At 37.2% G+C, this 14,224-nt stretch overlaps 1 protein-coding gene across 1 annotated transcript in view; it reads left to right on the forward strand.

The window, feature by feature from the left end:
• LOC104081759 (chromosome unknown open reading frame, human C20orf194) overlaps positions 1–14,224 on the forward strand; it is a gene marked incomplete at its 5' end in the record, with an annotated part of 62,643 nt that overhangs the window by 25,242 nt on the left and 23,177 nt on the right. The window contains 9 exons of the mRNA XM_009584616.1: positions 160–236; positions 525–569; positions 1,032–1,077; positions 1,428–1,539; positions 2,444–2,514; positions 3,254–3,304; positions 4,138–4,225; positions 7,986–8,089; positions 11,514–11,660. Coding sequence (XP_009582911.1) covers positions 160–236; positions 525–569; positions 1,032–1,077; positions 1,428–1,539; positions 2,444–2,514; positions 3,254–3,304; positions 4,138–4,225; positions 7,986–8,089; positions 11,514–11,660 — 741 coding nt within the window. The remainder of the gene's footprint in view (positions 1–159; positions 237–524; positions 570–1,031; positions 1,078–1,427; positions 1,540–2,443; positions 2,515–3,253; positions 3,305–4,137; positions 4,226–7,985; positions 8,090–11,513; positions 11,661–14,224) is intronic.

Raw genomic sequence — 14,224 nt, forward strand, 5'->3', positions numbered from 1 at the left:
TAAGGAAAATCAGATATGTGAAAGAACAAATTTTAGCCTGGTGCATCAGTGTGTTATTGTTTAGTGTATAGTCTCTTGTTTATCTTACGGGTGCTCCTGTAGTTGTTGGGATTTGGAAGTATGGGAAAAGATATTTTATTCTCAATTTCCTTTTTTCAGGCAAAGGAGGTAGCAGAGCAGATGCTCGTGTCTGTGTTAGAGACCCTTCATTTAACACAACTTAAAACGGCATTACGGTATGTATTTTCAAATCTTATTGATTGATGTATTGTGTCAATGTATTAGCTTCTTTTGGGGAAAAAATATGTCAAATGTTAATTTTAAACTGAACTTGCATGACTGCCAAATTCCAAGACTTCATGGTGCATTCAGACTTTTAAAATCATTATAATTATTCCATTTTTGTTTTCCCGCTTTTTTAGTCACTTCAGCAGTTATTTTGCTTTAAATCTATTATTGCTTATTTTTCACATGTAGAAGAAGTATAAAACACATTTTTCACCGGTACAATTTCTGTTCTACAGCTCCAAAATCGCTTTTCAAATTCAGGCTGTGAATAATCATGGAAGGTTTGTATCACTGTCTTACTCTTCATGTTATTAATTAGTGTTTTCAATACAGTAATACATCTATTTTTCTTGGAACTTTTGAGGAAACATTGCGTTTGATTATTTCATACAAAATGTACTGAATGCTTTTGTGTATGAGACAGTTTAATGATTTTATATCTGTAATTCTGTGGAATCTTAAAAACATTAAAAAAAAAAATCTAAAACAACTGGGCAGACCAATTTTATTAACTGTTAATGAATAGAAGCAGCATGAGCCCATTAAGAGTTTCCGTTTAAAACCGTGCTTTTAACTTGGTTGATATCATAAGCTTGTGCTTTTTTAATCCCCACGCTGTCTAATTGACTGAAATGGCCTACACAAATAAGAGTTTATTTTAAAATTAAATAGCTTTTTTGGCTGCTATGAAGTCACTTAAAATGATCTAAGCTTTAAATATTTAATTATCATTATTGTTCCAGAATTACTCCATTAGATAATGAGGATAGCCTGAGTTTGATTAAAACGGTAAGTAAGCTGTTCAGTATTCTGATTATACATTTTATTAGAAAATAGAGCTTGAGTGGCTTTTTTTTTAATGGGGCATGCTGAGATTTTTATCTATGTGAATACAAATGTAAGGGGAGAGATGAGATAGATTTCAGATGCTGAAACCGAGGTATGATTGAGTTTTAACATGAAGCCAGACAGTGGAATTTGGAATAAAACATTAACATAGAGTTATGATCTCAGACTTTCCACCACAGTATACAAGCGATGTTTTAGGAGGTTTAAAAGATACAGATTTTGCTGCTTCAATTGAAATGTTTCAAGTTCTGCTTTCCCTTCCTTTCTGTCCAACTGTTTTATTGCTGTAGGCGTCCATGATGGTATTTGACATTCCAGACTTGCTCACAGGAAGAGGATGCTTGGGATCTGTTGTCTTTTCAGAGTCCTTTCTAACATCACAGATACAAGTAAAAGAAAAAGGTAACTATTTTAAATTCTAACACCAGTGTTGTCATTCTGTTAGCTTTGGTGTGATGGAAGAGCAAAAGGGCTTCCGATGGATGTTATTACTATTACCATTATGGTTTTAAGCCTTTGCGTTAATTAAAAGTCCTAAATGTTTTAGCTTGCTAGTAATGAATATCTTAAGTGTCAAGTTTCTCTAGTATCACTGAAAGGACTTTGGGGTTTATGGCTGCCTTGTGATACAGCAGGGCTGAGGTGTAAAAAATTCAAGTGTAATAGTACCCTTCCTAAATTTTCTTCAGTCTTTCTTTCTGTCGTATGAGGAAATTCGAACAGCTCTCTTCCATCAGTTTTGTAACACTCATTTTGTATGATAAGTTTTAATTTCAGTTGCTCGTTGTTTGGAAGAGATGAAACAAAGATAAAAAAGGATATGATTTTTAGAAAGCTTGTTTTTGGAACAGTCTTGCATTTAAAATACAGGATACTGAGTAACTTCCATAACTTTAGACAAGTGCATATTTTCCAGATTGTTTACATGTGACAAAGGTAGGTAGTTACTGAGGTTGTCTGAACAATATTTATGAACTCTTGTATACAGACAGGCTGTGGGTTTTTAACCATGGGAGTTGGAACACTTTTGGTGGGGACGAGAGCGAAGGAAGAAGCTATATACTAAGACAAGAATAAAAGCAGGATTTCTTTGGTATTGTACAGCAGCTCTGTGTATATTACAGCACAAGAAGACTGGGAGCTAGTCTGCCGTGAAAACTTTGCTTAAACACTAATAAACCCTTAAAATAATGGGGAAATTTTCATATTTCCTAAAGAAATTTCAAGTTGTAAAAGTAACTTATTGAACAGTCTGAAGTATATGGATGGTATTATACTACTTTGCTTTCCATTTACTTCCCTGCAGATGGCAGCATTAATTCAGAAACCAGCCACATAATACTGACTGCAGCTATCCCAAGATACGCTTCTTGGCTGGTTAGTACACAAAAACTTATTTGAGTTTTTTCTATACATACAGATTCACAAATGAAAACTTGTTATATAAGTATGGATGTGTGAGGAAAGAGTATGGAACTTGGGCATTGAAACAGAATATTAATATAAGAATACTATTCTGATTTTTTTAATTTGGTCATGAAGTGAAAAACTAGTAAGTGGAAACAGGCTGATGGTTCCATTCATAACACAAGTTTTAAATTATTTCATTTTCACCACTTCAGTTTTTTAGCTGTGTAAAGGCCTGGGTGTTTTTCAAGTACACAGTGTGACTTTTAAAAATTCTGTTTATTGTGGGGCACTTTAGATCACTTAAATGCCTGCCCCAACAGAGAGGTCTGGAAGCAGACCTTTCTTTAATGTTATGAAGTTGGGCAACATTATGCCCTTTGGCAATCCATACTTCTTAAACACTTTAACAGTAATAAAAAATAAGACTGAATGGGATACACTACTTTGTGTCTATACAATACTATTTTAGTCTATAAAACAATTTAATGGGGAGTATCCCCTTGAATGTGTTTCAAGAGACTATTTCAGTCCCATGGTAACACAGTGTTGAAGAGCACACAGCTGTCTTTGAAGCGCTCTGGTCTCTGGACTATATCTATGGTGGCTAAGGTTCTTGTTTGCCTTGAATCTTCTTTAATGGTTTTTATTTAATGTTAGACTTGCTTTATCTATTAACAATACAAATGGAAACTGTTTCTGGCTACAGGTTGAAGATAGTGATGTGAAACTGTCTGAAAAGGCACAGCATACCTTGAAGGTAAAATTAGACATTTTTGTTAAACTATAGGAGTTACACTTTCAAGAACCAGTATTCAAAAAATCTCAGCTGCTAGCAAAACTGGCTTTTATTGTGTTTGTTAGTCCTCTTCTACGAAAGACTTGCCTGTTCTACCCTGTCTCTTTCAAACTTTGACCTACAAAAAAAATACATTTTGTGTAAAAGTTTGAGGTTTTCTTTATTTTAAAGAACGACAAAACCCAAGAGCAAAAAGAGTTCTAATAAAGCTACGATTTCATGGAAGTCTCACTAAGTATTACCCAGGGAGCTCATGTGTTTCAAAAAACCCCCAAAACTCAATGCCACTCTACATGCAACTTTCTTTTAACTTAATTAGCATGCTAAATGTCTAAAAGAAAACACTTTAAGCACTATGAAAAAGAAAAGAATTTGGGATCTGGGAACATCTTAAACCACATGAGTTTCACATTTGTGGTTTAATTTGTGGTTACCAGAAATCTTCATTACAAATAGATTTATTTTCCTGTAATATACTTTTAGTTCAGTAGATTGACAATCTAAAAACAAAAAGCTATGCCTTGTGGTTGTGACAATAACTTGTAACTTAATAGCTGCTGGCAAAACCAAAAGCGGGGGGGAAGTGCTTTTAAAAATTATACTCTTGACATGCTGTCTTTCACTAGTTCTTCTGTATCAATGCAGTTTAAAACTCTTTTAAAAGTTCTGACAGATGCTGTTTAAAAAAAAAAAAAATCTTTTTTTTCCTCAAGCAAAAGCATGAAAAAATATTCTTGCCTGGATCACAGTCCTTGATGCAGTCTGTGATATTACTGTTTGTTTTTCCTGTTTAGGAAGACAAATCTTTTCTGGGCACTTTACTCACCGGAGGTGATGGAGCGTATATTTATTCTAGCAATCCGCAGGCCATGCCTGCAGAAGGTGAGATGTGTTTTTTCAATTACTTATAGAGTTGATCCACTTTTTTTTTTTTTTTTTAAAACATGAGAGAGATGCCCAGTTTCTGGGATCTACACATCTGGTGAGCATACCTATGCCGTCGTCTTAAACTTTCTTTCCATTTTCCTTTGCAACTTTCTCTTGTTAAACTTCATGTTTTACTTTTTTGTCCCCAACCTCTGCTTGAAACTTCTAGTCCTAAAGAGGGATTCCTGTCAGAGCCATAGGCTTGCTTTTGAGGCACACAGGACTCGTCTCACATGATTGAGAATGAGTCTTTGCAGACCTGGGAGATGGCTTTCTCCCATAGTTAAAGTTCGAAAGCACGCACAAATTGGTTTCTTCTATCCTTAATGGATGGTGTGCCATGTTTTCTGCTTTTTCTGTACCTATATGAACATTAGGTTGGAAAGATTGGCCATTACAGTAGTGACAGCATGCGATGGGCTCTCAGCTCAAGAAGTGAAGGCAAATACATACCTTTTGGGCAACGTGATACGCTGTCTGTGGAATGATTTGCTTCTAAATTTATTTACAGCCTTGTGTTCTTTGCTCCTACCGAAGCCGCCTCCTGGAGCTGACATGCTGTTCCAGTTTTTTTCCGTTGTCATTTTCACTCAGGAACTTCAGTGTTTATTAGCACAGATGCTCACTGTATTACAGAAAGATGCTCGATCTTGGTCCTTTTCAGATTCAGTCAAGTTACTGATTTCTGACATGAGATTACTAGCCACAGTCTTGGATCATTCCTCTTCTTTTGGTGCATTTTCCTTCAAGAACTTAAGTAATATGAATATCCTAATAATATGACTAAAGACAATTTGGGAGGACTGTTGGGAGGGGTTTCCCTCACTCCCTAGTCTTGCATTAATGTGCCTTGCTTTGCCTTGAGAAAACTCACAGAAGAATAAATAGAAGTTGTTGAATCAAAACATATTCTTAAGGCACAATATTTTTATGTTCCACTGTCCAGAGAAGGTATTGTTGTCACAGTATTGCTGTACAACAGAAGATAACTAATATCTAACAGCTAAGTACTTAGTATAAGCTGATGATCTTTAGGGGAAATCTTTAGCTTTATCGTTTTTGTAGTTATGTGAAGAGTGTATTGAGGATAAATAATGATGTACAAGACAAATAAATAGTGACTTTCACATAGCGGAATTTGCTTTTGCTCTAACTGAACAGATTTTAAAGAAGGTTAATGCAGAATAACGAATTTAGCTATTTTGCAATATAGTGCTATGGGCACAGATTCACTCAGTAAATAACTGAGGAAAAGAACGGTGATTGGTTGGTTTTTTTTGGCTTTGTGAAAACTGGCTGTGTATGCCCCAATGGAGCAATTTACTTTTTCCCTTTTTTGGGGAGATTTGTGAAGTTAAATATTTTGATAACTCTTGGGATGGAGAGTTTTAAGTAGGTGGTATAAGGACTATTATGTAACACTTCAACGAGCGAGATATCTTCTTAGGTGTCAAGTGAAAATTTGATCTCGTTCCCGTTCACGTACGCTGCAAGGCAGTTTGCTGTGCTCTAATTTGGGCTCTACTGAGGTTGCAGCTATGTAGTCTGGCAAGATTAGGTGAAAAAAGGTGCTGTCACACAGGTGCTCATCTTCCCTCTCTGTTGCTTGTGTCTTACTGTAATAAGGTATATATTCGTGACTAAAATGCATCAAAAAATTTTAGGCTTTTCCTTAGTAAGCTAATACAGCTGCTGTGTTATGGATTTTTGTAGGATGAACTTAACTGAGTAAGTCAGTCTTGCCAATTGAACTATTTTGTGATTGTTTCAAGGCCAGGTTGGACGGGGCTTTGAGGAACCTGGTCTAGTGGAAGGTGTCCCTGCCCATGAAAGGGGGGTTGGAACTAGATGATCTTTAAGGTCCCTTCCAACCCAAACCATTCTGTGATTCTACGATTAATCACTTGTGGAAGTTATACAAGTAGTATATCAAGTTGTTCTTGATATAATTCACTGACTTCCATGGTAAAGGAAGCTGTTTTAGTTTGGATTAATTAATACTATTTTTGGCTTGCTTTTCTGTTACAAAATAATTAACATCTCTGATTTCCTTTCTTTCCCCGTTGACAATTCTCTGTGAAGTGTTATATTCTGTGAGATTTGACAGAAATGTACTTCAAGTGTTGTATTTTGCATTTTTCTTCCTTGACCACTCAGTAGAAGGCACATACCTGCACTGTGGCTTGGATTTTGTGAGCACTGGAAGCATCAGCAATGAACATCTTGTCTATGTAAACTATTAAACTTCCACATCTGTGTAATTATGCATGGCTTTGTCTCTATGCTACTTGCTCTGAATTTGGACCTTGAATTTGTGATTGTAGTGTTTCCTAATTTAATAGTAGCCATCTCTCCAGCGCAATTTTTATGTTAACCAGAAGCTTCAGTCTAGAACAGTTATGTTCATAGTTAGCAGAGCCTATATGTTTTTTAGGTAACTGTTGAAATCACGTACCTAGGTATGGTGATTTGGTTTGATTCATATCAAGCTCTTTTTTAATGAAACAAAGCCTTAATACTGAACAGTTTTGAAGATCTTAATCTAAGTTGCCATTTCTAGAGGAAAATGTCATAGTTCTTTATTCTTTCTTCCGAGCATTGTTGGATAGATTGAGCTAGATGTGTAGTCATGTTTAGCCTGTATGTGTTAGTTTGCTGCTTGGCTTTGCTTTTTCTTGAAGCGTAACTCTGAGTAATGCCTTTTTTTTTTTTCTTTTTGTCCTTTTTTTTCCTTTAAAGAAAATATTTAACCTTTCCCTTTTGCTGACTCACATGCTTCCCTGTATGGGATGTGATCCTGCTTTTAATGCATCGCCCAGCACTGGTAGCAGAGGTCCAGCTGGCAGCCCCTTGCTTAGTCATTTGTTCATGGCTTTCTTACGACTGTCGGAAGCGAGCTTTTTGCTGATGTCAGTTTCTAGCACTTTGGTGGAATCTTGGTTTTATCCGTTACACTATCTAGCCTTGCTGTTTCTCATTTTCCAGCTGCTTTCCCTCGTCATGCAGGTTTGTTAAGAACCAAAATGTCTAAGATGACAAGAAAAACAGAGATAGAATGAATGCCATGTTTCTCTCAGCTGTCACTGATTGTTAGCTTCCAGGGAAATTGCTAGCCCAGTAACAGTTGTCTCTATAGGCAAAAGAAAATGCAAGTCTGCAGGTCAAGGGCTTTTCTGTTTTAAACTTTGTCTTGGTGAGGAAGTGAAAGGAAAACAGTCATCTTAGATTTTTTTTTTTACTGTCTGCATGGTATGTGTTAGTATGTTGACATTTTACTGAAAATCTGACCGACTTTAATACTGTTACTGTGTTTAAATTTTCAGTTGTTTTGGATGTAAGTTCTTCTTAAGTTCTTGTTTTGTCAGTTTTGCATTTCTGTAAGCTTGCAATTCAACATGATGGAATTTTTTTGGCTTAACCCCCCCCCCACCCAGAATATATACGATAAGTGGGCTCCAGGGGATAAGATGAAGTCAAATGCAATCATAGTCATGATTCCTGCCCTTGGTAGTGAGATCCAGTAAAGATCAAATGGTTGTGCTCTGAATGCTGTCTAGATACTATCCCAAATCTTTACCCAAATGTACTGCATGTTAAATATAACAAAATTCTGCAAGAATATAGATTTCTTCCTCACAAAGAAGTGTCTTTCATCGCATGATGCTGAAATACTGATATATACCTAATACAATTTTTTTTTTCTTTCAAATTCTAGGCAAATTGTACTTCTTTTCAGATGGCATTCTCTTTTCTGATCCCCACCATGGCAGCATTTCCATTTCAAAGAACCATATGAGTTCCATTTCTCTCTATGATGGGGTGAGTATTTTGTTTGTTCCCATTGTCATAAACTTTTTACCAATTTTTAACAATACTTCTGTAGGGTACTGGTACAAAGTTTCGATTTCAGTTGCAGTTTTACAAGTGTATACGTAAAACTGTAATAACTGATGCAAATCTCTACACTTTTGGTATTGGTTAGCTTAACCAGTTGCTGATTAGCTAAACTGTAAGGAGGAGAGAATTTTGTATTAGACTGAGTTATCAATGTGGTCTTAATAGTGTGGAAAATTGCTTTTTATTAAAAGAAAAATTGCAGAACATAGTATTCATAAAACATCTAGCGGTCTTAAGTGATGGATAGAGAAAAGTTCAAGGCATTGTGAAGTCATATGGCGCATTGGAGGGTGAAATGCTGCCTTCTATTCAAAATTATATTTAACCTTCAGTCAAATGTTCATGGCAGTGTACTACTTATCTCTGGAGAGGTCACGAGCAGTGTCTGTCTACTGTCGTAGAGCGTTGTGTAACTGACAGGGTGAAGGGAATGACTGGTTCATGATTTCCAAGCTGAGAAGTGAGAAGGAAAGGCATGTTGCCTGTAATTACACATATTCTGAGTAATTACAGTAAAAGACACAATGCTAGGCGTGGAGTTTTGCCATTCCTGTGATCAACTTGTATCACTTCACTTGGCCAGCTTGCCAGGCTAATAGTTTGGTCTTCTGGCTTAGTGGGAATTGAGAAGCAGGTTAATGATGGTAACTCAGCTTTTTTTTCTTCCTCTTCAAGGCACTCACACTGGGTTAACTATCAGTTTTTCAGAATGAAAAGAGATTATTTTGGTTGGTTATTGTTTCCTAAGCACTGGAAAAAAAAAACCCTCTGTTTCCTTTAGTTGCTATTTTCTTCAGGTACAGTATTACACATTTGTTTAGTGACCTCCAGAAGGCATTGTGTTGCTATGATTTCACCATATGATGGAGGAAACCAGCAAAATACAATAAAAGTGTGTGATTCAATTGAGATGAAAACATAACAGTGAAGAGAAGCTTACCTTAGCTGCCTTTTCTTGATGTCATATTGATTGCCCCTTGGTAGTTTAAGAAGCTATTTTAACACTGACCTTCCTTCCATTGTTTGATTCAAGACACTCACTTTCATAAAACTAGCTATTTATGGGACCTGGCTATCATTCTTGAACTGATGCCACATTTTTGTGTAAAGCTAAACCTTGACAGAGAGCATTTTATTGTTCAACTGACTTGGCATAATACAAGGGTGGAGAGCTTAAAATGTTAAGAAGTGACAGGAGAAGAAGGGTAATTGTTAGTATGCTTTTTCCGAAAGCTATTGCAACAATATTGATGGAAAAGAAAGCATAATTTAATGCTAGGATTAAAATAAAAGATACGAAGACTTTAAGTGATGCAAAGTACAGTTTCTTAGCAGCTCTATCACCATGCCTGCTAGATACTTCTCTTTTTAATTTGAAAATGTCTGCACTTCTGCCTCCAACATGTGCTGCAGGCTTCTCTATGCTGAGAAGCTGGGCACCTAGCTGTCACCTAAACTCTGGAAGTCCTTGAGGCTCATAGACATCGAGTGTATGGAGGACAGGGTAGATTCCTCACAAAACTGTACCATGAAGGTCTGAAGCAGAAACCATCCTAATCTTAGCAGCGTCAAACGTACATCTCCCATCTCGTAAGGCAGCACTATTCTGGCATAGTACCAGCCACCCTGGGAGTAAAAGAAAACCCAACAGGCTACACTGCCACTCGGTCTCCAAACTCCCAGGTTTATTTCTTTTTCTTCTGAAGCTGTTCAGTGTCTCAGTAAACTGTATCAAGGCATCTTTACTGTATAGAGCTTAAGGTGCTATGTGCTTGGTTTTAAGGTCTTATTTAAGACCAAGTATTTCAGCTTGTAAATACCTGAATTCAGCATTCATTTTGGCCATTAATCAAGTGAACAAATATTATTAAGTAATACTTAGATTTCACAACAACATTAACATCTTGTAAAACTTTGAAATGGATTCTTTTAACCTTATGTCCGTGGGGATTATTGCTGCTTCTTTTCAGCTTTTTTCAATTTGTGGAACCCTAAACATTTTCCAGGAGGAGGAGCACATTCTGTTGGGCACTTCACATGCAGATTGCAGCATGTATGAGTTGGCCTTTTAGTCGCTCCTCATGGAATCTGCAAGCTATCCTGCAGAATCCGGGGCCTGTGGACCATATTCCAAAAGCCATTTTCTCTTAAGAGAAATCGGTCTCTTTTAGGAGAGCATTTTTGTTTGTTCTTCAGTAACCTCAATGACTTTGAGAGGATTACTTTTATAATTAATCCCTCAGTCAGCAAAGGGTAGAGATTCTGTTTGGAAATGTCTCTGAGTTGATACCAATTCTTATATAAGTATTCCCCAACTTGAGCTTTTTCGTCTTGAAAATTAGCAAGTAGAGTTCTTTGCCCTTGTCTGTTGAAAGGGGGATGGATGTTACTCGATTTCTGATGTGAACCCTAAATAACGGAATCCCCATCCTCCAGGGATATTTCACACTGCTGGATGGTACTGTATTTCTAATACTTTAGTGTGAAAAGAGTTACAAGTCAAAGCTTAAGCGTAAAACACTTCAGCATCCTGCAAAGTTGTACATAAATGCCTATCTTGAAATCCAGAAAACCAGGGATCAGTGTTGTTTTGTTAGGAAAAAAAATTGGCCAACCTGAGTTCAGTGCTTCTGAGAGACACTGATCTTGAGGGCTTCAGCTTCCTGTTGGTGAAGACATAATTCAGGTGAAAGAGCAATAGACTTAATAGAACTTGTGCTCGTTAAAGAATCCGAGAGAAACAGGACACTTCCAACATGAAAGTGACCTACACTTTAAATTGCAGGCCTGATGGTTGTATCTCATTGCAGCATGGTTCCTTTCAGATCAAAAACTCAAGAGCATGGTATAAAAAAAAAAAGTTCGCAATGGCACCATGCCATCCTTTTAATCTCTTTAGCTGACATTTAGTTCATTCTTCCAGGGTATCTGTGTCAGAGGAGATGTGTAGGTATAGATGAAGGTGGCTTTGTTGTGAAGTGTTAGCAGAGGAAAGGGCTAAAGGTCTAGTTTTTGGTGAAGGGAAAAGAGTAGATGTTAAAATGCAAGCTTTTCTTTTCAAGACAAGACAAAGTTTAGGTGCTTAGAACAATCTCAGAAGCTTTCTTTACAGATCTTATGATCTCTCTAATGGCTGCAAAGTAGAATCTGAGGAGTACTGTAAGTGGCTGCAGTTGATCCTTCTCCTTCATACCTGCGCTATGCAAGCTAATGAATGTTCAGATCTTTGTGTGCCCAGCTATGACTGTAGTAGTTCTCTTCTGACCTCTGCTATTTAATGTATCAAGCCTTTTTTTCACTTTCAATAACTGTTAATAGTAATTTGTCCTGTTTCTTTCTTTTCTAGGATTCAACTAGTATTGTTGCTGCTCTCTTTATAGATGTCAAAAGTTCCTTGCTTGTTCATCTACCAATTGAATTCCATACCCGGGACAACTTTTTGATGATTGCACTTTTCCCCAAAACAAAGATTTATAAAGCTTTTTATTCACAGGTAAAGTAAAAAAAGATTGGTTTGGGTGGGAGGAAACCCCCAATATTATTCTTTGTGTTTCAGATGAGAGGCTAGGGTGAACTTGTTGATGTCTGTCTTAACTAACTAAATTTGGGAAGAAGAAGGGGTTTGTTTCTCATGTTAGTTGAGCCACTAAAGCTTGTCACCTGATAAGTAAATATAGGAAAGATGAAAGTTCAAGGTCTTTCTTGCATCAGTCTTCACAAGCAAAACCTTTTCCTATATCTCAGTGAACAAGCACAGTTTAGAAAAGGGAAGGGGCAGTTAATACTGAGGGAGCAACAAGTTAGGAAATACATTGAAAACCTACTCTATGAAGCTGAATGGGATTCATGGAGGGTATTGAGAGATGGCTGATGTGATTTTTGAGGCTGCTTATCTTTTATATAAAATCAGGGTGTTGCAGTAGGAAGGACTGTTACAGATAACTTTTTCAGTAGTGGCAGATAACATACCAAGGGGCAGTAACCATAGATTGCAGCTTTGAAGATTCAGACTGAATGTTAGTAGGAGGTTGGTGCAGTGACTGGAACAGGTCACCCAGACAGTGCATCTCCACCTTTGAAGATTTTGAAAACTTGGCGGGACAAAGTCATGGCTGAGCTGATCTGTACTGCCAGCAACAGTCCTGCTTTGAGCAGGAGGTGGGTCTGGAGACCTCCACAAGCTCTCTTCCAACCAGAAACTCTAATTGTATCTGCGACCTATGGCATCTGCCTTGCAGACTCGAGATTGTCGCAGATTCCCTGCCATGTAGACCTTCCTAGTCTGTCCCAGGAGCATGATTGCTCCTGATCTTAGGACCTTGCATGTGTGAGAAACTTTATCTTATGTATGCATTTATAGTGATTGTGTTGCTGGTTAAGTTTAGTGCTCACCATGTGCTTTCATTTTGTCTTCTGAAGCCAGTGAGTGCTCTAAAAGCTTGTTTTCTAGTAGTTGCATTTTAAATGTAGCACTGTATATAATTGGCTACAGCAATTGTATGTAGTGGCAGAGGTTCTATTGTGTTTTTTTGTGGTTAGACACATTCGGATCGTGATCCTTAGGGAAGTTTTGTTAAAGTCTTTAAGTATCCCATATGGCATCATATTATTCTCCAAGTAGATTGGCTTCATGCATTGTAATGCAGAGGCTTTTAATAAACAAAACTTTATAACAATAGCACTTTTGAGGAAATGAGCCTGGAGATTTTAGGACTTCACAAGGGTTTTAGTATGCGATCATAACACTGGATTGGAAAAGACCACCTAGCTCAGTGAGTACAGTCCCCACTGGTAGTATTAATGTTACCATAAAATTTCTCCTCCTCTTATCTTAAGTGTTTAGATTCCTCCCACTGTTCCACTATGTGAGTGGTTGGGAATACTTTATTTGTTTGTTTTTTAATTTTCAGCCTATTTTATTAGGTCTGCTTTTATATCTGTTCTTTTTCTTTTGCTCTACCAGCGGACATCCGTGAGGTATTCAGAAATTTCGGACCTATTCTTTCTGGCTCATTTGGCCTGATAAAATAAAACCAGATCCTTTTTAATCTATGGTTATAAAAAGTTCTCTTTTCCTCTGATTGTTATAATAGTTTTCTTTTGGTCTGTTTTTTTGCTGTAGATTTCCAGACTCTGTGTAGTATCTGAGATGAGACTATTTGTTTCTTGTACAGAGGCAATAATGTTTTTTTCTTCTGAAAATGTTCAGAGGTACCCTTGGTTTGCCTTTACTTTTCACTGCTGCCTTGAATTACTAGATCGTACTCATTTTTTGAGAAACTCCTGCAGGTTCTTTCTCTTTTGCTACCCACTAATACTCCAGCTGATTCTAGAAGTGTTTGTGTGGTCATTCTTGCTTTCATACTTCCCTTCCTCCTATTTTTCTTTCTGTTTCTTCCATTCTTACAGTTGGATCTATTTTTCTATGAAGCATCTCAGTGCTGTGTAGACTGTCTCCCAACTTAGTTCCCTGAAATGCTGTCAATTCACTTCAGTCTATGCCAAATTCATTGCAAAGGGTGTCATGGGCATTCCCTGAGCAACTCTGCTGGTGTCCCCAGCCTTCTGCTGCTTTCTTCGGTGCTATTTAGACCTGCCCTCCTTTGAGTTAGCTTTTTGCCGAACAGTTCTGTACTGAGTTTCAGTTTCTGCAGTTTAACAGTTTCTCATCTGGCACCGTAACAGTTACTTTCTCAAGTTCAAGCAGATGAAACATGTCGTTTGTCTTGAAGATGTTATCTCATGAACGAAAACTATTCATAAGATCAAGCATACCTGATTGTGTAAGCCGTGGAAACGTGTTGTTGTATTTTGTTAGTATTTACCTTCAGGTGTTTGATTTCCTCCAAAATTTTTTCTAAAAGTCTGCATGGGCATGGCATTGAAGTAGCCCAGACATAGTAGTCATTCTCCAGACCTGTAGTTACAAAGATTCACTAAAATGTAGGTACTAGTTTTACTCTTCTCCAATCATATGGCATGGTACCTCGCTTACTGCACCTATGCTTTAATTATTCCAAGCCTCCTTGAAACAGGGAATGGCAAGTACCCATTCCT

The sequence above is a fragment of the Fulmarus glacialis genome, unplaced genomic scaffold (genome assembly GCF_000690835.1).
Source record: "Fulmarus glacialis isolate BGI_N327 unplaced genomic scaffold, ASM69083v1 scaffold10369, whole genome shotgun sequence".
NCBI lineage: Eukaryota > Metazoa > Chordata > Aves > Procellariiformes > Procellariidae > Fulmarus > Fulmarus glacialis.